This window comes from Cnephaeus nilssonii, assembly GCF_951640355.1.
Source record: "Cnephaeus nilssonii genome assembly, chromosome: 12".
NCBI classification, from domain to species: domain Eukaryota; kingdom Metazoa; phylum Chordata; class Mammalia; order Chiroptera; family Vespertilionidae; genus Cnephaeus; species Cnephaeus nilssonii.
Window position 1 is genome coordinate 18,815,628 of NC_137083.1, and position 27,731 is coordinate 18,843,358.

The following is a 27,731-nucleotide window of genomic DNA, read 5'->3' on the forward strand; positions in this document are numbered from 1 at the left end:
ATACAGGGAAAATCAAGATGCTCTTGTGATGGGACTCTTTGGCAGGGACTGCCACTCATTTGCCATAAAAACGGCATTTTGGTAGAGTAGGACTGAATGGTTTTCTTGATAATTCTTGTTGAAACAAAGCTCTTATTTTATAATATAAATGCTTCAAATTTTGATAATAAAAAATAAAAGCGTTTTAGAATGGTGTAGTATTTTAATTTTGGGTTAAACATCATGTCTTTCACCATTACAAAGAGTTCTATTAGGACATTTCGGGGCCATAATTAATCCAACAACATTTTATTCAAAAATTTTCAGTTTCAAAATATGTTAAACATGAGGGAAACAATTTTGTGGTAAAGCTAGTCATACAGAGGTAAATTAAATGAAATATTTCTAGTGATAGAACTTATTTACAGAAATATGAAAAGTTAAAAAAATTAACTAATGGATTTTAAAATTTGCTAAACTCTCTTGTACTTCAAAAAAATGCAGTCATAGTTTTTAAGTCAAGGGGTCAAGTTATTTTCAATTGTTAGACCATCACTAATTTTAGTAGACACAAAAGTCTCAGCACAGTCAAAGTAGGTAATGTTCATTGAGTGCCTTCTTATTGTTTTTACTCTGTTTTATTCCCAGCTTTATAAAAACTAAAATAGACTTTCCTTAAAAAATTTAATTTCCCTGATTTCTTTTTTCTTCTGACATCTATAAAAAGGAAAGACTGTGAGGGTCCATGGTGAATACAAGAGGAAGAGTATGAGTATAAAAATATTGTTTTCCACAAAGTATACCTTAAAATTTTTCCCAACAGTATGGTCAATAGTCACCATAACATTCATTCTGAACAAGTGAGATTTGGTCCTTTATTAATTTGACCTTATTGCAACCTTTTCTCCATATCTCCATATTGTTCTCTTTCCTGTAGTTCAAGAAAAAAGTTCTAAAAGTTCTTAGTCTTCTATAGCATTAAGAATTTGAATGATTAGAAAGATATAAAGGCAGGCTTTAATTTTGAAAAGGCATGTATTTTAATCATCCCATGGATATATACCATGTCTTATCAACTTTGATTGTCTCTAATTTTTCTGTTAGTTGTGGTAAGTTGTGCATTGTTTGCACTTGTCCTTATGACAAACTGCAAACTAAAATAATCTATACATATAAAAGCCTAAGTGACCGTTATGACTGAATGACCAGCCAACCAGTCACTATGACGCACACTGACCACCAGGGCAGATGCTCAGCGCAGGAGCTGCCCCCTGGTGGTCAGTGCGCTCCCACAGCCAACCTCCCAAGGCCCCTCCCCCCGGCCAGCTGGCCAGCCTCCATGGCCCCTTCCCCAGCTAGCTTACCCCAATCACCCCCATCGGAACCTCCCACGGCCCCTCCCCCACTCCCAGCGGCCAGCCCCAATCACTGGCCAGGCTGAGGGAACCCACCCATGCACGAATTTATGCACCGGGCCTCTAGTAATAGTAATAATAATATGGAAAAACAAGAAGAAGGAAGCCTGGATATAGAAAGCATGTGATTAAAATATTTAGAAATATCCCAGGAAATCTATATAAATGTAAGATATATCATTGTAATGTTGTATATCTATAAAGATACTTCATTCATAACTTTGAATTTAAAGATGAAAAATCCACAGATGTTTTTGAGAAATGTAGCATCTATTTTCACTCAATGCTAATTATGGTTTATACAATTTCCACCAGATGAGTTTGCATGCACAGTAGCTAATTCATGCCAACTGTCTTTGCTGAATTGTAGGTAGGTTTTGGAGACCTCTAAGTGATTGCAAATCTTCTTGCTAATAATATTTCTTCTTTTCAAATGTTATTGTGATAGTGCAAATGTGGTATGGACAAACAATAGGATATTCCATAGGAGTATTATTAAAAAGGATACACACTTTCTTGAGCAGCTTAGAATTTTAGAAGTGAATAAATCATTGTACATAATAAGATGTATTCATTTCTGAGAAACTGAAACAGTGGTTGCAGCAAAGTTTCTGGTTTTTTTATGTGTTTAAATTAAATTAGTACATTTTTGTCACTAAAATTATAAAGGTCTTTTGCCTCTAATAATAGTAAAATAGTGAATATCTGAGTTTTCCAGTTTCAGAGTTCAGCCAAATTACTTTAAAACTTTGTTCTAATTTTAATTTGTGTTTATTATTTTCTTTAAAAAATAATATGACTGTGGTATATTTAATATATTATCTTGTTTAAAAATTCATATTTGAAAATATTTAATGATTAAGGAAAGTATATATTATTTTCCAATAAGGCATTGTTATCACATAAGTATTCACATAAACTTTCATTTTATGTTGTTTTTCCTTAGTGAAAACCTTTAATATATATACTTTTAGAACAAATATATAATAATAATGTTTTATTTAAAATCTAAATAGTAATAAATATTTATAAGACCACATATCAAACAGCTGTAATTGTATCTGGTCTTGAATAGGGTATAGAAATAAACACAGAGAGAAGACACAAAACTTCCCAGTAAGAGGTGCAGTGTCTGTAAGTTCTTTTAAGCCTGTTGTTTGTTTGTCTGCATGTGCATGTCAGTATTTTAGTCATATATAGGATAATTGGGAGAATAATTCTCAATTTCTTTTGAGTTGGCATTTGTCAAATTGTAGTCTTAGAAAGTTCTAGGGGGGGAAACAATCTACCATTACTTAATATCTTCCTAATATTTTCATTTCAAAAGAACCTTCAGTACATTTGAGTCCAATTTCCATTTGTATTCACTTGTTCTCTTGCATTAATAGGAAATAGAGGTATTTTCTAACAATTCAAGTTTGATCTCTGATTAAGCTCTTATCTGTACAACAGATAATGGTCATCTCAAAAAATCAGTATATTATGTTTAAAAGTATATTTAAGAAAGAATTGCTTTTTTTATCCAAAGAATTTCATAAAAGCTTCTGTATGTCTAATGTTTTTCCATCAAAATTAATTGTTACTGTTATGGTTGTGTTAAATAGGCAATTAACTGGTATTTTATGAACTTCATCAATGTCAGAGAACTACATTTTAGGTAAAAATCTACTCTTCTATTTATAGACAGCTTATTATTTGTTAGGGATACAAAAAGAGATATTCATTCCAGGAGAATTATTTACACAGCCACGTAAATGGTAATGTATTTTTTTTTAATTACTTGAAAGTGATTAAGTTTCAAATCTTCACAAAAATTCTATTGTATATTTAAAATATTTTAAGTTTCTTCCTTAGCAAGATAGAATTTAGCAAGCAATTTTACCCATTATTTACAAAATGACTGTTTCTCTAACTTGTTCATTCAACATTTTAGTGATTTAAAAATTTGAATGAACAGGTTAGTTATAATTATATTACCACTACGAATAGGCATATAATTATATGAGATATTACATCTCAGTGACTGTTTTCTATGTCAATACATATTTGTATAAATAAATACATGTTTGGGAATCAAAATAAATTTGAACTATTTCAGAGATTTTATTTCTCTTGTGCGTATGTTACAGCTTTTATTTTATTCACATGTTTAGCCAATGGTTAAATGCTTTGAAAAGTGAGATGTTGCTAGCTAGTTCTAATGAAAATTTGTCCACTTCTCAAGGTGATATTTAATTGTCTTTGCTCACCAGGTCATTTATTAATATATACAGTAGGTGGATCTAAACCAAGAGAGATGGATATGGACATAGGTATAACTTTGTAATTTAAGGGATAGCAGTTTGAGGAGAGTTTACATGCACACTTTCTTATACTTTCTCTTTCATTTAAGATTAGATGCCTGACTTGCTCATATATAGAGCCATTTTTTTTTAAACGGGGAGGACCAGCAGAATAACACATCAGTTCCCACTGGGTTTTAGTGTAGTTTAGTGACTCAGATTAGCCACCTGCCAATTGATGAACTTTTTGGAAAGGGGTGGAGGAAACATGGAGAGCATCTGTGCAGGCCAAAGTTCAGTCATCAGAGTAGAGGGCCCTCGGAAGTCAAGGAAATAGCCTGAAGATGAGGGCCATTAATGATGTGTTAGCACAACGAGGGCTTGACATATTTTGGATCCAGGTGTTAAAATCATGGGACTTGCTCAGATTTAGGCTAAAATAAGTGTTTGTTGAGTTTGTACATATCCAGAAACATAGTATCTGTAGACTAGAGAAGAATTTTGCAAAAAACTATGGTTGCCATTTTTTCTTATGCTACTAGTGTAAGTAATAATTCTATCTTCATTTAACAAATAGTTGAATGAGATATGTGTTAATGAATGGATCTCAAGTGATATGTTTAACCATCAACTATGGAGAGCTAAAATAAAAGCTTGATATGAAAATTAAGAGAAAGATTGGATGAGGGAAAATTTAAAATGGAATGACTGTTATAACCAAGTGGTTATATTGGATACACATTAAATAATTTTATAGCTTAAAATTTTATATAAATAATATATTTAGATTGTACACACACAGACATATATTCAAAAATATAAAAGCAAATCTGTTTTTTCCTACTTATTTTCTAATGGAACAGGATTAATATTTCAGGGTTATACATATTTTGAGTAGGACATATTCATTGCATGTAATTTCTATGCTCCTGTGCCAATCTGGATTTCATTATATATAAGAACTCCATTTATGCTTAAAATATTGATTGTGAAATGGTCTCAGAAACTTAACATTTTCTGACTCAAAAATCACCAGGAAAGTGCAGGTGATGACTAAAAAAGGGGAAATGAATTCACTATTGATGTTCATATTCATTGACCTGACTTCCAAGGATGTTCAGTTAGATTTTCTGGTGGGGGTGGAGGGGGCACTAAATAAATGAAAAACATCATCTCTGCTCTGCAATTTTGTAGTTTGTGATTTCTTGGTAAACCACATAAATCCTGAGTTCCCATTGCCTCATCCGCAAACTGGATACCAATTCTTCATGGTTTCTTATGAGAATTAAACATCACAGTCTTGTAAAAGGTACCTATGACAATGCCTAGCCTAAACATTAATTTGAATCTGAATCTGACCCATATGATTCATCAGCTTTTACCCCTCATCACTTTGAGGGATAAAACCTAAGGGCCTAGAAAACAACAACACAGATAAACAAAATAAAACTGCAAAATGTGCAATATTGAATTTTTGGGAAGACTCTAAAAGCATTTTATAAAATTGGAAAGTACAAGATCTGTGTGTTTGTTAGGAATGTTCCCTAAAATAATAGTACTTGGTTACAGTTTATTTTTTCCTATTTATTTATTTATTTATTAGAGAAAGAGAGAGATTTGTTGTTCCACCTATTTATGAATTGATTGGTTGATTCTTCTGTGTGCCCTGATTGGGGATCAAACCCACAACTTCGGTGTATCATGAAGATGCTCAAACCAACTGAGCTACCCCGCCAGAGATTGATTATAGTTTCAAAAGGGGAAAGATTTAGTTGTACAATGGTTGATTAACGACAAGGCATGAACTGAAATTGTAATCTTTTTCACTCTCTTGCTATATCAGAAGTTATTAATATTTCTGGAACCTCAGGTGAAACTGGATCATCTAAGTGGTAGGAATTGAGGAAGGGAAGAATTATGACATATTTACAAGATTTTATATGCAGTTTTAGAGGTTTCACTGAAATTGTCTTCCCCAACCTTCACTCATGGAAATAATAATTATGATCCCTGGGCACTAGATTCAAAACCAATAAAAACTCCTATTATCAAATATATTTCAGATTTCAGGACCCTGTACAACACAAGGTACCCATTCATTGCTTAAGGATTATTATGGAACCAAACTAAACTATTTATCCTGATGTTACAGGTTTATCTCTCACTTGAAAGTTGTCTTCTCAGCTATCTCTCTGTCAATATTAACCTATCATCATAGACAAATAAATTCATTGCATAATATAAGGCCTTTCAAAAATACCCTCCAACCCTGGTATTATTTTATCTGGAACCATCATAAGAAATCCCATGAGGTCATTTCTCTTGAATTACAGTCAAAAGAAACAAAAGCAAAACCAGACTTTAAATATATTGTATTTGATTTCTGAGGTAACTCCAAAATGTTAATGCTATTCTTGATTTCTGCTTCAATATAATTGTTGATTTTATTTTGGATATTTTTTCATATCGTAGATGTTATAGGCTCAAAGGAATGCAGGGATTTGAAGAAAACACTCAGATTTGAGAATGTAAAGGGTAAGGGTTCTCTAGAAAGAACCAGACAGTTCACATGAAACTGAACAACCTACCCATAAAATATAAATATCAATGTTTAGGAGGATCTTTTTGCTGTTGTTTTCCATGTTTAGTCTTTAATAGAAAAATTAACACAGTTCAGAGTATTTTCTGTGAATTAGTGGCTGGCCTCAGTTAATGGCCTTGACCTCACTTCAGTCCATCACTCCAGAAGGTTTCCCATGCCTCCATCTTATTACTTAAATGTGCTCCTTTGTATATTTTTATGGATCTTTCACAAATAGCGATCTTCTTCCTGGGAAGAGGGAACTGGACACATTATAATAGTTTGGAGAGGAAGTTTGTACACACACACACACACACACACACACACACAAAAGATGGGGGAACTCTTACACAATGATCTCATTAACCTTGCTGTTTGGGCATTATTCTTTTTCATTATCATACTAGTAACACCAAAAATGATGATCATATAAACAATCCTATAGCTTTAGTACATATGTAATTATAAGAGGAAGAGTTAGCTTAGGAAAGATCTGACGGTGTAAAGAATATGACTAGTGCTTGGATTTTACCTCAAGTGAAGTAGAACACATTCATTATGGCATTTTGATTATTCATTGTGAAGAGTTCTACAACCAAGAATTCTTACTAAGGATGACGCTATAGTCATTTTTATTCACATCAGTAGAAATCAAGAATTTCATTTGGGTAATTTTTGGTGATTTATTGGGAATATGTGGTATGACTTGAAAGTAAAGAATAAACTCAATAAACTCTTATGAATGCTTATTATGACGTAGTTACATCTTCAATTTTAAAAAGAATTTTGCATTTATATTTTTATACCTGATAAGATCAAAAGATTGAGAAGATAAGTCAGCAGTAGTGTTTATAATTTAATTCATGTTGGGTAAAGTTCATAAAATGCTGGATCATATTGCGTTAGAAAGAAATTAGTTTTTAATAATGTTTTTATTTCTCCCTTTCCAAAAGTTTAAGCTTTATAAACAATGAGATCATTTACTACAATACAATAAGTGGTATGCCCAAGTGCTAGAAGAAAGTTCTGTTTCATTCAATATCTGACTTATATAGCCCCATCCCTATAAATGACCCAGATTTGTGAGTATATATAAAAAAAAGAAAAAGCCACAGAGACAAAACATCTTACTTCCACTCCTGTCTTCACATAGCATGTTTTTAGCTGGTTTGGCTAAATTCTATCAGTGAACAACTGCTACATTTAATTTGAATTATCTAACTGTTGAAAATATTATGTTTATTTTATCCATATTTTTTAACTCGGTTGAATGAAGGTACTGATTTAATTTTAATTGTTTTTCCTCTTTGTGTTTTCTTTCTTCAGATTTTTTTCTCCATCTGCATTGCTTTCTGGGGAGTAAGAAGCATGCAACAACTTGCCTCTGGCCTTTGGAAATAATTTCAGTTTGTACACAATTCTCTCATTTTAATTAGTTGTCTATAACCACAATATGTTGATACCAACTATAAAAATAATGATCTTATGTCATAATTAATGAACCACTTATTTAGTGAAAGATAATATACTTATGTACTCTTGCTTGCTTCCCACATTTATTATTTTCTCTTAAAATTAAAGTTAGTTGCAGTTACTTTATTGATAGGGATGACAATAAATGATTTCAAATGTAATGATAGTATGTCTACTGGTAGCATCTAATGAGAAGAAGTAAAGGAAGGGAGAAAACATAAAAATAGTAAAGAAGAGTAAAGATGCCATTTGCATTGACTTGACAACTTTCCCTTTGCTGTTTGCTAAAACTGTGTTATACACTGTTGAGTGGGCTCCACCTCCTGGCAACCCGATGAATGAGTGATGTCCACAAGTTCCTGTGTTCAATAGCCCTGCTCAGCTCCTGTAGACTCAAGCCTATGGCTTCCTTTATGCAGTCAAATAATCTCATATTTGATCTTCTTCTTTCTCTGCTGTCTTCTATTTTTCCCCAGAATTGTTGTCTTTTCCAGATAACCTTGCCTTCTCATGATATGTCCAAAGTAGGACAGCTTCAATTTTGTCATTTTTGCCTCCAATGGTGTTTCAGATTTAATTTGCTCTAGGATCCACTTGTTCATGTTTCTGTAGGTCCAGGGTATCTGTAGAGCTCTCCTGTAACACCACATTTCAAATGAGTAAATTTTTCTTATCAACCTTCTTCACTGTCCAACCTTTGCCTCTGTACATAGTAATTGGGAATATTAGGTGTGGATGATCTTAGCCTTGGTCTCTAATGACACACGGTTGCTCTTGATCTTTCCCAATTCTTTCATTGTTGCCTTTCCATGTCTTTCTTGATTTCTTGACTGCAGTTTCCATTTGAATTGATGACTGAATCAAGGTAAGCAAAATCATGAACAATTTTAATGTTTTAATTTTCTATGTTAAAGATTCATATTTCGCCTATAGTCATAAATTATTTCTTCTTCTTCTCCTCCTCCTCCTCCTCCTCCTTCTTCTTCTTCTTCCTCTTCCTCTTCCTCTTCCTCTTCCTCTTCCTCTTCCTCTTCTTTTTGTTAATCCTCACCCAAGGATAAGTTTTCATTGATTTTTAGGGAGAGTGAAAGAGAGAGACATATAGATTGGTTGCCTCCTGCAAGAGCCTCAACCAGGGCCTAGGCTAGGAAGGAGCCTGCAACCAAGGTATATGCCCTTGACAGGAGTCAAACCCAGGACCCTTTGGTCCACAGGCCAGTGTTCTATCCACTGAGCCAAATTGGCTAGGGTATAAATTTTGTCTTCTTTAGTGTTCAAATGCAGTCCTGCTTTCGTACTTTCTTCTTTCATTTGTATCAGCTGTCATTTCAAATCATTGCTACTTTCTGCCCATAAGATGTTATTATCTGCATTGCTTAAGTTATTGATATTTCCTCCACCAATTTTCAAACCTCCCTCTGAGGCTAGCCCAGTTTTTCATATGATATGATCTTTTACAGATTAAATAAATAGGGAGACAAAATGTACCATTGTCTGACCATTCTGCTAAAATTGTGCTTAGGTAAATACTTATCATCATAACAAGTGTATTATATCATTTATCTGCCTAGGATTATATTTACCATTGAGAACCACATAACCTAAGAATCTACATTACAGAAAAAGATATAACTGGAATGAAAATGTATAGAATTTGTCAGAATTAATTGATTCAACAGATTAATTTGTGATACATATGTCTAATATGTTTGGTCAATTTGTTTTGGTAGATTGATAAGCAGACAGTAATTCTGTTATTTTAAATTATCACAATAATGTTAATAAAACTCTCTAAGTTAAATCACCCCAGGCATTTTGTGTACATTATTCATTGGGATTGTAAGAATCTGCCAAAATCATTAGGAGGAAACTGACAGGGATAAGCAGCATAAGGTTCAAAGGGGAGAAGACTCAGGCAGTTGAAATATTTTTCTTCCATTCTTCCAATATTTCTTAGATTTAAAGTTACAATTTAAGAAATCAAAGACATAAGCACCAAGTCAATGAATGCTGTCCTTCATTGAGCTCTGCCAATATTAATCATTGTGTTACACTGATCAATTGGTTAACTTCATTTAAAAAATATATTATTTAAGCTTTGAACAGAAAAGTTAATTATTGAAAGAGTTAGACTGAAGATGTGTATTGGGATTCATGAGGCAGGATTGAAGTACATTTATTTTTCAAACTAGAAAAGCAGAGGAAGTTAAAATTTTGTATAATGGAAAAATAAGTTATATTTTAAGCATCAGAAGTAGGGACTCGGTTTTGCTTCATTCTTCTCTTTATCCTTTTTAAAAAAATATTTTTTATTGATTTCAGAGAGAAAGGGAGAGGGTGAGAGAGAAACATCAATGATGAGAGAAAATCATTGATTGGCTGCCTCCTGCACACCCCCTACTGGGGATTGAGCCCACAACCCAGGCATGTGCCCTTGACCGGAATTGAACCCCTGAACTCTTCAGTCCATGGGCCAATGCTCTATCCTCTGAGCCAAACCAGCTAGGTCTTCTCTTAATACTTCTTAATCCAATACAGAGTACAACTAATACTTAAGCCCATCACAAATATTAAACCCTACCTTTGTCTCTTACCAACAGTTCTTGCTGGACTTGGCATGTATAAAGCAGGGAGCCCTCTGCTGGCTTAAAATTGCTAAATATCTAGTCTAAAAATTCTGAATTCACTTATGCTTCTAAGTCCTAAGGCAGTCTATAGCTTACATCTTTCAGGAATGAGAAGAGAGTTTTCACAGATCTTTAAAATAGGTTTTTAGTATGTCAGAATAATTTGTTTCCCCATGAGTCATGTATTCACACTTGAGTATATGTGATTGCATAGGAGTGGCCTCAAAATGAGTTTAATAATTGATGTAAATAATTCGAAAATGATAAAATATACTTCTATGGGAAAGTTCAGTTTTCTTCAGGTAGACTCAAATTTATTCATATCTCTCTCTCTCTCTCTCTCTCTCTCTCTCTCTCTCTCTCTCTCTCTCTGTCTCTCTCTCTCTCTCTCTCTCTCTCTCTCCCCCCCCCTTGCTGGTTAGAAATGATTTTCTTTTAGAAATGCAAAAATATTTCAAGCTACAGATTTCTAGGCCTTTGAAAGTAGAAGTGATTCCCTGATAGGTTGTGGTCCCAGATCCTGTGTGTGTTAACCAGTGCATTTTATTCTTCACCTTCAACCTTCCTAATTTTCCAGTCCAGTTTTCTCTTGCCAAGCACTAATACATGATGACAGATCATATAACTATTATTAATGTTGTAAATTGATCTTGAGTGATGCCATGTAATTTATGCTTACTCTTGACTGGAAGCAGTTTGACTCTCTCGTTCTCTCAAGAGGAAAAGCCCTAAAAATAGGACTCTTGAATTACTCACCACTTCAAATGGAGATATGCAAACTGACTTTGCAAATACTTATGAAGATTCTGAGGTTTGCTCATCTACCATAAGGGAAGATAAAGAAAGAGAAGCACATTTGTTTAATCAGGAGTATTCAATTAGCATTATTTTATTTAGTCTCTAAAATCCAGGGGATTCCATGATGTTAATGCCATTTTACAGAAGAGAATTCTGAGGCTGGAGGAGATTTCAAAACTTTCTCAGGCTTATAATGCAAAAATCTGTGGCCAAAAGAAAAAAACTCTGACATTCCACATCAAAGTTCATAATGTTTCTCCATTCCATGATGTCAGATATCCAAGGCAAATCTTTAAAATTTTAAGTTTGGGAGTTTAAGTTCAGAGTACTTCCTATTTAATTTGGTGCTTCAAGGTACAAAATAAAATTCAAAGGATAAGTACTTTTGTTAAAGGATGGATTGGTTCATTAGGTGAATGAGAATAGAACTTCTAATCTTTCTAAGGCCCTAGGTTTATTTATAGAATTGCCACATGTCTGAAGGAACTCATTTCTGTACTTGATTTGATTTGTTAGAATTGCCCATTACTTTAGCTCTATTTGTTATGTCATTTACTTCCCCTTCATCTTGTTCTTTCTGATTATTTTTCTTAAATGTAATCTAATCATCTCATCATCATGATATTTAGCAATGTGTGGATCTGTAATTATGTATCTGAAGTCCAATTATGCACCAAAGTATATGAACCCCTGTTAAATTTAACATTACCAGCTTGCATTATTGCTTATCAGAGGTTCTCAGTGTCATTTTACTGATAATAATTCAAACATTCCGTGTGGAATTTTCAATAGAACCATTGAGTGGAATTCTTCAAAGTAGAGTAGGTTATGGTGGACAGTCATGTGACTTCTCCGGGAGATCAACAGTGGTTAGAAAATGAGCTCCCTTTTTATGCCCTCTGCTCTGTTTTTTCATATTTGTAGCTTTCAGGTTCCCAAGGAGAAATTGAAAACAGAAAAGCTAGTTGGCTTTCAGAAGCTTAAAACATCATTAATGTCACTAGTGACCGGCGGAGCGAAATCGCCTAAGACCCGGGACCCCGGGGCTCCTCTGTGGATTGCCCCAAAAAGGTAGGCGGGAGCCTCGGACCCGCAGGCCTAGCCGCGCAGAGCAGCCTCCGCACTGTGCACACAGCGTCAAGTCCCCACCCACCTGCGCACACCCGCTGTGCAGGCAGCCTGCTTGTGACAGTGTGAGGGCAACCCGACGTGAGGGCGAGGGCGTGATGACCTCCTAGGCGATTATTGGTCTAGATGTCTTTGGGCAGCATATATAGAAGTAGGCTGAGCTCCATTCTGACCCTTCCCCTGTGAAAGGAAATTTAACAGAAAATGTTGTATCTGTTGTTAGATTTTTCTTTTCAGTTCTTATTCCAGTCTGCTGTCCTTTCTTCTCAATAGCATAACAAATTAAAATTCTCCCTCCCTAAAGACTCAATTAGAAAAAGTTATTAGCAAAAGAAGAAAGCATTGATGATTTTCTCTGGTGGGTTGTATCTTCTTTTTGGAATTCCACAACTCTAACATCTCTAGTCAGAATTTTCTACTATTCTAAATACCACACTATCCAGAAATTATAAATTCATTCTTTAGTGTGTTCTTCCTTTTTTTTTTTTTAGCTGCAATACATCCAAAATGCTAACTTGCATATTTACATTACAGAAAACAGAAACAGACTTTGTCTTTATGCCTGTCTTTATAGATTATCTGTGAATCTTTTTAAAAAATGCAAATTTTGGGTAGGAACATCAGAATTCTGATTTAATAAGAACACAAGCCTCAAAACCCTGTCTGGTCATGTTTTGTCTCAGGTCCTTCATCAAACAAATGTGAGCACTGGACCAGATCATGTCTGCGGTCCCTTGTAACTCTGACCTTCCAATGAGCAATTTATTCAAATTCTACATTTGTTTTACTACTATGATCAGATTTTGACTTGAATCACTAACAAATCAATGAGGTTTTATTTCAGAGTATGTTTATAAGAAGCAAGTCAATGGGGCAACCTTGGAAAAAGATGGGCAACTATTAAGGCATACTACAAAAAATGAAATTGTTGTCTATTTAAGAATCCTAGAAAAATTTACAAAATCTAATTCTTATTTCTCAGACATGCTTCCCTTTTTAATACCTATGATCTTTTCTTTGCTTTCTGTATTTTATTCTATTTCTTCCTTTTCATCTCCCTTCCTCATCTTTTATACTACAGTTAAATTAAAGCAACTTGATATGAAGCATGGTCTACCTTACCTCTTGTGTGCTTATTATGGCTGCCACATTTTGATTTACTAGTTGATAAATTACTTCTTTGGCCTTCTTTTCACTCTTTTGGAGTGAAAAATCTCAGGTAGTTCCTTAATGAATATTTCCTCTGGAATGAAAAACAAACAGCTGTTCACTGCCCTCAGAAACCTTGAGTGAGAAATTCAGGAAATTCATGTCATCAGATACATGTGAGTGTGGTCTGCTCTGTACAACTACAGGGAGCATCCCAGAACACAAAAATAAATTGCTTATTGTATCAGGAAAACATTCAGGTTTTAAATGTATTATTAAATGTGAATGGTAAGCAACATTTATTTAAGGGACTAATATAGTGTTTTGTGGTGTTTGTTTTTTTTTCTTTTTCAGAAATATAACCTATCGTCTTAAAAATTGAATAAAAATAGCTTTCTCTATCCTTACCTCTCTGACTGGAATATATGAGAGGCAAAGATCAAATATAAAAATTAGCTTTATTTGAGTATTTTGATCATTGAAATACCCAGCCAAAATTCTGTCTCCACAAGAGACCCCAGAGTGGTGTGAAGGTATGGAAGTGTAGTAGATGCTGCTGATAGAGAATTTGCCCCTTAACATTTTATTGACTGACAAATTCAGCAAGCACTGATTACAGCACAAAGTTGAGTTTCCATTTAGCTATCTAATGGAATAGAGGCTTTGAAAATTCTTAAAATGATAACTCATTTTCATACATCATCTATATATATAAAAGCCTAAGCGACCAGCCAACTGGCCAACTGGTTGACCAGTAGCTATGACATGCAATGACCACCAGGGGGTAGATGCTCGATGCAGGAGCTGCCAAGCTGTGGTGACTTGGCAACTGTGGTTCTCAGGTGACACACCTGGAACCAGAGAAGAGGGATCCCTATTCCAGGATGCATCACCAGAGAACTGCCCTCTCGCAATCCGGGATTCCTCGGGGGATGTCGGAGAGCCAGTTTCCGCCCGATCCCTGCAGGCCAGGCCAAGGGACCCCACTGGTGCACAAATCCGTGCATGAATCTGTACACCTGGCCTCTAGTTGGAAATAAAAAAATGAATCCTAAAGAAATGTCAAAATTAGTTGACATCTTTTCTCTTTTAGTAGATCTTGTAAACCCCTATTTGCAAAAAAACTTTAATAATACAGGTAAGATTCCCCATGGAAATTCTTACCACTCTCTGAATTCCTTGGAGACTTGCTGGTGGCTCACTACAGTTTTCTCCAATACTCCTCTTGCCATAATTCTCAGTAATTCAATATCCACATAAATGATCTTCTAGTATCTTGGTATCTCAGTTCCTTGGTTTTCTTGCCCCAGTGTTTGTGTTATCCACGTTACATAAGTTATGTTGTGAATACTAATGACTGCAATTCTGCTGTAGTCTTAGCTTCAAACATCCTAGTGTCTAACCACGCACCCTGTGTCAGCTCAGGATCTCCGTCACCACCATTTGTCCTACTGACACATTCCCACCACTTTTCCATTGTATTTCGCTTCTTCATGTATTCACTTACTTTTTTAAATGTTTGAATTTCATGGATAACCACTTGCTTTTATTAAGTCAGAAAAGGGATTAAATCCAACTATTGGTTTCCTATATGTGGGCACTCCTTTCTATAGCCAAATGTGAGAGGGGAAAAGCGGACAACCATGAAACTGCTCACAGACTCATGATGACACACCTCAAGCGAGCTCTTAATTCTGTCCAGCAATCATATGGTACTTCCCAGTCCGATTCACTCTTCCACACGCCTCGATAACTGTTTCATGCTCCTCGAATTTTCAACATATCGTTAGTCTTAATTGATATAGCTCCTCATTTCATTGCAAACAAATAAATAAAATTATCGAAGAGCACTTCACCTAATACTGTCACCCAGTCCTGTCCCTATTAATGAGCTGTTCCTGCTCCTAAATAGGGCTAACCTCTATGCTTGTATCCCAGTTCCCATCCACCCTAGCCTACTGAGATATAACTTCAGTAATTCTCAGTTTTCCTCAATCTACTGTATCATTCCTGTCAACATACAAAATTGCTGCTATTTTCCCCCAAATTTTAAAAAGCTTTTATTTCATTTCTCCCTTGCTTCCAGATAGCCCTATTTATCTCTATTGCTCTACCTTAAATTTCCTTCAAAGAGTTATCTCTAATCATTGTTTCTATTCTCTCTCCTTCCATTCTCCATTGGGCACACTTTAGTTGGGTTTTTACCACTCATTGCTCTGCTGAAATTGCTCTTACCGAAGTCATCACAATGTTGTTAAGTCTAATGACCATGCTCATGACCATTACCTAACTTAACTTCTCAGAAGCATTTGACACTGTTATCACACTGTCCTCCTTAAAATATTTTCTTTCCTCAGTTTATAGGACAACTCACCTATTTTTCCTCTGAACTCATGGGCCCCTCTTGTTGGTTTTTTTGTCATCTCCCCATTTCCTAATCCTATCAGTGCTCAGAGTTAGAACTCAATCTTTGAACATTCTTAATTGTCTACACTCACACTCTAGATGTCATCATTTAATCCCATAGTACTAATACCACCTTTAGGCTGGAATCTCCAAATGTATATCTTTAGACCATAATTCTCCCCTTAATTACAGACTTCTATCTTATTGACCTTGCCTCATCAATTATAGTAATAAAACAGCACTTACTGTGTGCCAGACAGTATTCTTTGTATTTTACATGTGTTGATATATTTAATCCTCACAACAACTTAGGAAGTGGATAGTATTATTCTCACTTGTCAGCTAGGAAAACTGAATGAGAGTAATTAAACAATTTACACAATATTATACAACCAGTAATAGCACTACCAGGATTTGAACCTGAGCCTCCTGGTTCCAGATTTACATAGTTATCCCGTTACTATGCTATACTATATCTCAAATTAGACAGTGAAATGGCATCCTTCAGGTGTTGAAAACTGCTTCTACTATGCCCCAATCCTGCTTCTTTCCCATCATTTGCATCTTGATTGAGAGCACGTCTAGCTGTTCAGACTAGAAACCTCAGAATTCTCAGGGGATCCTCTTTGTCTTTCATAATTCACCAAATACACCTGCAGTGATATGTACTGAGTGACCCTCAAAATTTATTCAGAACTTAATTGCTTATCACATCTCTTCCACCTAAACTACTTTGGTTTCTTCGTAATAGTATACCTCCTAATATTTCTCACTGTTTCTAACTTGTAACTCTGTAGTCTATATTCAGTATGCAACCAGAATAATTCTATAAAAATATGCCAAACTATATCATTCCTCTTCTTAAAATCCTCTAGTGGCTATTCACCTCACTCAGAGTAAAAACCAACCCCCTCACTATGCCATCTAAGATCCTACATAATCTTGCCTGTTCATTTACCTCTCTGAATTCATCTCCTCCAGCCCCCACCCCTCATCCACTTCTCTCTGGACACATTGGATTTCTCACCTTTGTACTCACTGGTTCCTCTGATTGGAATGTTTTTCTTCAGATGTTTGATTACTGGTTGAATTGTGTCCTCCCAAAATTGATACGTTCAAGTCCTACTCCCCCTGCCCCATACCTAACAATGTAACCTTATTTGGAAACAGGGTCGCTACAGATGTGAGTTTATATTGAAGTAGCATAGACCCTAACCCAATATGACTGGTGTTCTTATACAGTAAAATGGGAAAGTTTGGGCAAACACACACAGACAGAGAATGACATGAAGACTATAGTATTTTTAATTACTTCTTTTTTATTTTGTTTTCTCTACTAACTGTCCATAAGAGCTGGAATGAGTTGTTATATTATAGTGCTATTCCCCCAGCTTCTCAAATAATGACTGATATTCAAGAAGTACTCAATAAATATTAGTTATGTGAAAGAATTAATGAACTCTTTAGGTTTTTAAGACCATATATGTAACTCAAGGAAGAACCAACATTCTTTTGGTGTCAGTTTTGACTGAATCCCCAGGCAATAGTTACCAACTAATCCTAAATTCTAAAGTGAGATTATAGAAAAGTATAAGGGACCTACATTGTTGAAATTTAATGCTAAGATTCTTGATTCCTCATACAATATTAGAAGACTTTTGAGTTTAGAAGATGAGGATGAAGCATCCATCTTATATAAAAACTGTTTGAAATTTTAACCCTGCTATTTGGCTTCTGTAAATGCTTGCTTACTTAAATAATAAGGAAAATAAGACTACTCCCACTTCAGAGAGGCCATTAAACCTTCCCCGGAAGAAGTTATCAGTGCTGGCACCAGGCCAGGCCTTTGGTTGAGGTCTCAAGGCCCCAGCACATAGGGGCTCTTTAAGAACTTGCAAAGGGGGCCGGAAACACTCCATATTTGGGAGACAAAGAAGGTAAAAACATATAAATAGGGAAAGTTCCTCCATGTTGGGGTCCAGAATTTGAGAGACATTTTCCTCTGGGCCCACGTGTAATAAACGTAACTCCATCTCTCTAAGCATTGCTTGGTTCTTCTCCGGTTTTCTGTAACAAGGATGGGAGAAAGAATTTCTGGAGAGAGCTTGTTGATGTGAAGTTTCCACCTGCCCTTCCTTTCATGCGAGAAAAATCCGTGTGCTTCCTTCCATTTCCCTCAAACTTGGTAAGTAGAGCGTCAAAGAGTCCAATAAAGAGCTTGGTGGTCATCATCTAAAGTGTGTGGCATGCCCCAGTGGACTTCTGTCTGACCCACACGTGTCTGGTCAAGTGGCTGCACTGGGGAAGAAACCACATTCATAGCAGTGGATTTCATTTGCCAGTTTTCTCATGGACTGGGAGGAGGTGGGTGAGTGTGAGAACCAAGACCCCAGGGAGACAACGTATCAGTTGAGAGGTGCTGGAGATTTACAGCCAGATGGTGGGTGAAGGTGGATCCAGAAGCAGCAGAGGTGAAGGCATCAACCTTGTCAGGAAATTACCTGAGGGATTCTAGTGGGTAGTTAGCCTTAAACATCTCCATGGCATAAGGAAAACCGTATGAAATCATTGGTGGCCAGGAATGCTCTTTCCTGATATTTCTCTTCTCTGCTTCAACCATGACTAAGCTCTGAGTTTAAGGATTGAAAGAAGATGTGACACAGTAAAGAGAAACCAACATTGAGCCCCTTTTATACAACACTTACCCATGCTCACATATTCACTGCACACTTCTCCCCTGTAGCTAGCCAAATTGTGAGGGAGGCACTGGACAGGGAGAAATGCTAATGAAATTCAGAATTGTTTGTTAAACATTGACATTGTCATATAAATTTTTGAACTGAGAATATTTTTATGACTAAGGTGACTACAGTAGTTATATTGTCAGAGAGTACTCAGGTAAATTATACATGCTGCCCAAGATGTCACTCAAGGGCAAAAAAAAAAAAAAATAGTTGGCTGTGCAGAGAATGGAGGGAGAGTAGATGAAATGAAAGCAGGTTTTCTTCAGGTGGTACCTTTGAGTCCTGAGTTTTCAGCATACTGGCCCTACATTTCACTGTGCAAACAGGGAAGAGTATCTCTTTATGAAAATTATTTTAAAATTACAAGAAGCAATCTATATGCTTTATGTAGAATAAACCACAGATACTCTAATTTTCCAAGTATACAGTAATCGATAACTCTTACTTTGAAAATAAAATTTAAGCAAAATTATATAGTTTTCTAATATAGAATATCTATCTTGAGACTTCTGGAAGATGGTATGAAAATATTATTTACTGACTTTTTAAGTAAAAAAATCACTTTATAAGCCATCTTCTATAGCTAGTAGTGTGGGAAAGGTGACTAGGTCTAGAGTTGTTTTCTTTTGTGTTTCAGCATTTTTGAAAGGCACCAAAGGAAATAAGACCAATCCAGAAATCATTATTTCTCTCCAGTTTTTCCTTTTCCCATATGAGCAGAGCCTGGAAGTGTACAGACACATTAGGGAATGTTTCCACTGTGTGGGAGAAACATCTGCAGTGTACTCCATGGACCACCAGAAGTGGAGTGAGAAAGAAGCATGTGGGGGCGGAGGCGGCAGACAATAAAAGAAAAACTGGGAGCTAGTTAGTCGCAAGCATCCAACCGAATTGCCTAAGCTTCAGGTTACCTTTCATGTTATATAAGAAGTCTAAGAGCCATAACGTGCTTGGGAAAATGATTTTTTTAAATGGTAACAAAATAGAGCTCAGAGCATACCCGTCAATTTTTTATTTTCTGTGAGCATGGAGAACGTTAGCATCTGCTTTGCACATCACCCTCTATGGAACCTATGCTGGGTGGTTTTTCTTGTCCTTTGCAGCTTATTAAGGTTGCCATGCAAGAGCCCAGGAACCATAGGCCCCCTCTCAAACCAAAGAGAAGCACAGTGAAGATAGAGGTGAATTCTGAGTGGATTTGTTGTAAAACATCAGGGACAAAAAGGGCTCTTAAATGCAAATTATTATCATTAGAAAGTAATATGCAACAACTGAAGAAACATTTGAAAGAATAATGTGGTCTAGCAAAACAATCCTGCAATCTGCATTCAATCAAAACTGACCAAAAATGCTTGCAATGGTCCTTTGTGTTGTTGGGAGCCAAATGCTTTCTGGAACTCATGAAGCAAATTTTACCAAGTGGCACATTACCAACAGAATATTAGTAAAATAATACCAGCCTTAGAATTGACTTTTCCAATAAAAGGAAGACTCTCCAACTATCATGGCCAAGGTATTGAGAATGACAGTACTATTGATATACCTGTAAATGCTCACAGATGAGTTTAACGGGCTGGTTTGTTTTAGTAAACAGCACATGACTGGACATCCAGCCCACCAAATAGCTTATGTACGAGACAATTAAATCCAGTATACAGGGTTTTGAAAATCATGTTGGATAGGGCTCTCCTTAGAAGGTTGAACAGGAAAAATGCATACAACGGACGGTTGGAAACTGCTTAATTAATTTTAATTCTGGGTCAATTTAATGTCTCAAGTGCAGTATTACTAAAATTCTATTAACCTTATTCTCATATAAAACAAAACACATATTCTTTATAGATTGTGGGTGTTGCTATTCACTTTTGGTTCAGAGTAAGCAAGCCTTTGGGGCTCTAATATTTTAAAAAAAGAAAAATGCTAGCCCTGACTCAGATTAAGTTTCAGACAAGTCTTCTGCCTCCACCTCTCATGATTCACGCCTGTATACATGAGAAGGGCAGCCTCCTTGGGACATAGACTGGCAGTCAGAAGGTAGAGGCTCTGCTGTCTTGCATGAAATAACTACTTACTTAATAGAACTACAAAATACCATAAAGCTAGAAGGCAAACTGAAGAGCTTACATTTTCTAATTTAAATATTTCATGCCTTTTCATTTATATTTATTGTTCTGGAAGAGAGCCTGATAAAATAATTAAAAACCAATATTCAACCAAAATGGTTCACTGAAAAATAACAGTAAATAAGTCCATGACCTCTTTGAAGCATTTTGAAAAATGATAAAGTAGGTTGTATTATGAATATAAAAAAATACTTTCGTGACTGTTAATCTTATAGAAATATTTTTTATTTATATTCTAGAGGAAGTTTAAAAGAATAAAGTTTTCTTGTATTATTAATGCCAGTATTACATAATAGAAAATGCACTCACACAATAAAACAGTTCATTTGTAGCTCTCATGATTCCCTTAATCTTTCTTTTCTCCCTTCTCCTTCTCCCTCTCTCTCTCCCTCTCCCTCTCCTTGTTTTTCTCCAAAGAGAAATAACATTTTATTTATTTTAAAGCTTTTTAGAAATTTGAATTTAAATGAGCATCCTGGTATTTGAGATACAGATGAAGTACAGGATAAGGCAAAGATGGGGAGATTAAACTGAAGACTGTTTCCCTGGACAGTATTATAACATGCCCTTTTCTGTCTAATTAAACTGTGCTTAACAGTAGCAATCACATTATAGAACACTGTACTTGCAAAAGGGACAGTTATCCAATTTCATGAGCTTAATAAAATTATTAACATCCCTATATTGTCTTTTTTGAGCCCATCATGGCATTAAAGAGAATTGGGTTTATGCAGTTTTTTATTTAACTACAACTATTTGATGCCAAAAGGCCTAATTCATACAGATCTAACTGCCACTTGGCCCCCAGATATCTCATAGATGCTATATAGATTATCAGTTTCTTGTGTTGGTGCATTAACTCATTGAATCTTCACATTGACCCTATTAAGTAGTTATTATTTCATTTTTAGTTGAGGAACAGCCTTTGAGAGGGTAGGCAGCTTGCCAAACGTCATATGTTGGTTAAATGGGAGACACTGATAGAGAACCACGCTTACCTCATCTCTCACTGAGCTGAAAGCCAAGAACAAAAATCTAGATAAATAACGGTCTTTAGGTGAGAATGGTATTGATAAAGCAGTCTGATTTTCAAGGATACTGATGCATCTGTGCATGTAATTAACATTTTACATATTAGAAATTGAGGCATTAAATATCATGACAAGTAATAAAAAACTGAACACTTGGAAACTTTAAACCCCTGGTCTGTTGTTCTCTTACACCTTGAAGAATGAATGAGCATTATGAGATGCATTTACTTGGATCTTTGTTCAACTGTGTGGGTTTTTGATATGAGAAATTTTATGTTCTCTGAAGTCAGGAAGGAACAGGAAAATAAAAAGGATAGAGTATGCAAAGGAGAAACTCTCTTCAATTGCTAACACATGCCATCATGATTAATAAAAATGTATATTTGGACTAAAGACATCTATTTTCAAATATGACTAATTTTTATTGTGCTAAAATATACATAAAATTTATCATTTTTTCCATTTTTAATTCTTCCATGCTCTTTTTTTTTAAGTGTCAACATAGAAATTTATTTCATTCTCATGTGGCATTCAGGGGTGGTTAAGAGTAAGTAGATACTTTTCATTGAGCTCATCCAAGGACCCAGGCAAGCAAAACCTGCACATGGCTTCCATCTCTAGGAGCAGGAATAGCAATTCAATTGTTGACATTTTTAATTTTTTTTTTCTTTATTGATTAAGGTATTACATATGTGTCCTTATCCCCCCATTGCCCCCCACCCCCCACTCATGCCCTCACCCCCTGGTGTCTGTGTCCATTGATTATGCTTATATGCATGCATACAAGTCCTCTGGTCGATCTCTTCCCCTTACCCCCACCCTCTCCAACCTTCCCTCTGAGGTTTGATGGTCTGACTGATGCTTCTCTGTCTCTGGATCTGTTTTTGTTCATCAGTTTATGTTGTTCATTATATTCCACAAATGAGTGAGATCATGTGATATTTATCTTTCTCTGACTGGCTTATTTTGCTTAGCATAATGCTCTTCAGTTCCATCCATTCTGTTGCAAGTGGTAAGAACTCCTTTTTTTTTTTTACCAGAGCGTAGTATTCCATTGTGTAGATGTACCACAGTTTTTTAATCTACTCATCTGTTGATGGGCACTTAGGCTGTTTCCAAATCTTAGCTATGGTAAATTGAGATGCTATGAACATAGGGGTGCACATATCCTTTATGATTAGTATTTCTAGTTTCTTGGGATAGATTCCTAGAAGTGGGATCACTGGGTCAAATGCGAGTTCTATTTTTAATTTTTTGAGGAAATTCCATACTGTTCTCCATAGTGGCTGCACCAGTCTGCATTCCCACCATCAGTGCAGGAGGGTTCCTTTTTCTCCACATCCTCGCCAGCACTTGTCATTTGTTGATTTGTTGATGATAGCCATTCTGACAGGTGTGAGATGGTACTGCATCGTCATTTTGATTTGCATCTCTCGGATGATTAGTGACTTTGAGAAGGTTTTCATGTCTCTTGGCTTTCCTTATGTCTTCTTTCTAAAAGTATCTATTAGGTCCTTTGCCCATTTTTTGATTGTGTTGTTTATCTTCCTTTTGTTAAGTTGTATGAGTTCTTCCATGCTCTTTGATTTTAAAAAAAAACACAATGTGAATATTTTCCATAAAAATTAATGCACTTAATTTAAAGAAAAATAAAGACCTGGTGAAGAGGTTTTTTCAAACAAAATACAAAGAACACCTTCTTTCTATCATTACTGAGATACTAACTTTTAAAATTTGTTTATTTTTCGCATGTTTCAGATGTGTAGACCCACCTCATTAATAGCATTATACCCTTATTCTCTAAGGTTTTTGAGAGTAGATGGATTTCTTAATTGGCCAAAGTAATCTATAGCCAACAAAACTGGTTTTACATCATTGTTTTTCTCCTCTAATTTTAAAAACATTAGATTTAAATTATATGTTGGTGTATATGAAATGTTTTTATAAATATCTTAACAATATAGCTAACCAGCCAGGCAAATATGAGATAACCAGTTGCAAAAGATTAAGTGACTTGTCTTGGTCATGTTGTTAGTGAGTGACAAATAATAAGAACATATCCTTTTGACTCTTAGTGAAAAAGTAAAACAAAAATGCCTACATTTTTATGAATACATAGCATCCTGCAGGTTTTATCAGAGTGTATAATTTCAGTAACATTAAAACTGCTCTCATATTCTGTTTTCTCTTATTACAGGAGAATGTGAATAGCAATATGTGTTGTCTACATTCCCATATTCTGCAAAGTATCTTTTTCTGATCACTAATAAGAAATGTTTCACATATTCAGTTCTAGTCCTGAAAAATTGGAATGGTTACATGCTGAAGGGCAAAATTGAGTCTGGTGCTGATCAGAAACTTGCATGTGGTTTGTCTCTTAGTCCGTCTGCTTTTTAGTCATCATCATGAAGAGAAAGGAAGAAGCACAAAGCCTGAAGAAACAAAACAATGGACTTCTTTTTGATGCTTCAACATAAAAAGGAAATATAAATAAGAAATGTATGAGCCCTGGCCAGGTGGCTCACTGGTTGGAGTGTCCTCCCATACACAAAAAGCTTGCAGGTTCCATTCCCAGTCAGGGCACATGCCTAAGTTGCGGGTTTGATCCCCAGTTGGGCTGTGTGTGAGAGAAAAACAATTGATGTTTCTCACATTGATGTTTCTGTCTCTAAAAATAAATAAAAACATATCCTTGGATGAGGATTAAAAAAAATGTATAAGCTTTTATTTTTTCTCTTAATTTGTCAAGATTTCTCTCTTGACAAATTAAGTAGGTATGAATACTGAAGTAAAGTAAAAGACGGTCAATTTAGATTAATGTGGTGTAATGTAAGAAAATGGCAGGCATGACACGATGTTGTGAGCCATTCCTCCCAAAGACATCACTTAGTATATGATGACATTATTGCTTCCTTGTGATCTTAGTTCAGAAGATCCATAAAGCACTAATGGACCTGCACTGTGACCTCCATACTTTTATGCTAAAATCTGCTGGAACTCAATCCATCCTGACAACATACGATTAAATACAATTTCAGAGTAGATATTCTTCCCATTTGTTACTAAATACTAAATTATCTCCAGTCTTGAATTCTGTATGTTGTTATGAATTAATTTGAAAACTCTGGTAACTAACACTTATTCTAAATATAATGTTTCATTTAAGGTAAATTAAAGTTCTTTGATAGTGAAAATGGAATGGATGATAAGGATTAGTCATGTTATTTTTAAATTATGTTTCAAAGATTAAAATGTTATGTGAAAATATGTAATCTCTTTTAAACATAAAATCATTTGTGAATTAACATCGGGAAATGAAAACCAAAGAAAAGAGATTAGATCTTATGTAGAGAAGACACAGAGACTAAAGAGCCTCAAAGAGATAGAAGAAGTAGGAATTATCTAAAAAACAGTAGAATGTTTCTTTATTCTTCCACTCCAAGCACAGTAATCCCTATGTATACTAATAACATGAATTATCGGCCAGAAAATAATAACCATTATGTTTTTTAAAACGACTCTCCCTTGTTCGACTGACTGCTTAGACCAGCCTTAGCAATTCTGAGTACATGAAGCCAGAAATAAGGGAAAAGAATATTTTCCATGTGTGGTGAGAGTTACATTAAACAACTAGCTCTTTTCTTTTTTAATACTGACATCTATTGGAAAACAGAAGAATATGTGTGTTTGCTTTTTTAAATCAAATAAAACTAATTAATTTAAAACACTAATTAAAATTTAAAATGAAGGGTGTATAATAGATTAATCATCTTAATGATATCATCCTTTGTTGGCCTGAAAACACACTTATGTGAGTTTTCAATATCACAGACCTTTAAAAACTAGTAGTTATAATTGAAAATATGACTATAAGCCCTTTAAAACTCATGCACTCTAATGTGCTTGTGATTCAAACTAATAATTAAATATTAAACAGTGAAATAAAAGAGTGAAGTTTGATTTTAGTTCAAATGTCCTTTTACAGACTCTCTGAAAATTTTTCTATCCTTATGAGTTCATAACATAAAGAAAAGAATGTTTCTTAAACACTTTAATTCTATCTGTAAATATTATTTTAACAATATTTTGGGCAAAATATGTGTGCCCAGTAAAACATGTATTCTTCCTATGTAACTACTATCTAAATCTTTCTTCAAATTGGGCAGATCTGGAGGTACTAAGCCTGCATGGGTGTCTTGTGAATACAGAACTCTCAGACATTTCCCTGGAGGCACAGAACACACAGCTCTGAGGTAAGGTCCTGGTTTCATGAAGTAGGCTGTAAAGTACACATTTTCTCTACATGGGGCTGGGTTACAGCCCTTACCAAATATCCCATTTACTTTGAGTTCTTACCAATATAAGAAATCAAGTATACAATGGAGAAAAGTATTTTTTAATTTAACTCTTCTCTTTCCTTGATTAAAAATTAGACATTTAAAATTACAGAAGCATTACATGATTATAGTACAAATACAAATAGTATATAGAGAGTAAAAAAATGACAATTCCTCTTTACCTTCCCAAATACCACTCCTCCCAGGTAAAAACTATTTTACTAGACTTTAAAGGATACAAAAAGTGTGGCATATGTATCTACCTTCCTATGCCTCTATGTATTTGGGAGGAAATATTAATTTTAGAAATTTAAGAAATACATAAAAGTACAAAAATTTAAAAAGTAATAATCCCCCAAATGCTACTATCGAGGAACACTTGTCCTCAATATTTTAAATCATTTCACTCTTCTCTCATACAATAAATACCGTATAAGTAAGAAAACTAAAATGTGATCATACTCTTCATGTTATTTTAAAATTCTAAATGTGTTTAAATTAACATGAAACTTACAAAATTAAGGGATGTTGAAATAAAGCCAAAGGAATCTCTGAGCTTTAAATAAATGTTTCTTTACTATAAAGATATTAATTGCTAAAGATAGATACCACTAAATATAAGAAAAAAAGAATATGAAGATAATATAAAAGAAATATCAATAAAACATAATTTTTCTTAAACTATGTTTTCAAATTTATACCGCATCTATTGGCTCTTTGCTAGACAAAATAAAGAATTTTGAAAACTTAAACTCCCAACTCCCTTTGCATTCCTTATCCCATGTTTTTAAATAGCCATAGTAGTTTTTCATGGTCATGGATCTGTAATCATAAGTACTACAATATGGTACTTTTTACATTTATCTATTTTGTATTTCAGTTATATATTTTTATTGTTATAATCACATTCCTTTGCCTACTCTATTCATTGTTTTATTTTGAATCTCGGGGTGATAATCTACTGGTCAGAGATATAGCTTACTGTGTTATAGGGGCTAGATCATACTCGTATTGGTGTAAGAATCATATATGGCTTTATAATTTTTTAGAGTCAGAACAACATAAAAGGCAAAAGATGAAGCATTTGTTCCATAAAAATAGATGACATTTTTCTTTCTTCCTATAAAATGAGATATATCATGCTTTTTATTGTTTTTAAAAATTTATACAGAGTTATTCTTTGAATGAGCTACTTTGCATGCATTTAGCCTTTCTGGAGTAATACAAAAATCTTTATCCAATAGAACTAAAGAGAAAAATGAATTCAGTTTAAAAATGCATATGAAAAGAGAAGTTATAAAGAGTTTACCGCTTAAGCAGATATAATAGAATATAATTATTTCAAAAGCCCTTTTCTTTGAGATTGTCCTCTTAGCAAAGTTATTTGTGTCTATCAATTGTGATGATAAGATGTTTCAGGTATAAAAGTTTTACTTGGTATTGTTTGGGTCTGAATGCAAAGGAGGGGAAGGCAACAAAGCACCATCCTCTTCCTCAGTACCTCACCTGTCTGTTACTTTCTACCCATTCTGGATTCTGGGCAAGCGTCATGCTTCTCTCCATTCTGTGGAGGAGAAATGCTGAGCTTGCAGAGTTCTCACAGACCATCCCTACCTATTGGGGCTGAGGACTGTGGAACTCGCCTGAATCTCCTTCAC

At 34.9% G+C, this 27,731-nt stretch overlaps 1 protein-coding gene across 1 annotated transcript in view; it reads left to right on the top strand.

The window, feature by feature from the left end:
* The window catches only part of AGMO (alkylglycerol monooxygenase), a 281,634-nt gene extending 272,141 nt beyond the window's left edge, over nt 1–9,493 (top strand). Inside the window, exon 13 of the mRNA XM_079786527.1 lies at nt 7,584–9,493. Coding sequence (XP_079642653.1) covers nt 7,584–7,658 — 75 coding nt within the window. The 3' untranslated portion in view covers nt 7,659–9,493. The remainder of the gene's footprint in view (nt 1–7,583) is intronic.
* Nucleotides 9,494–27,731: the final 18,238 nt, after the last annotated feature.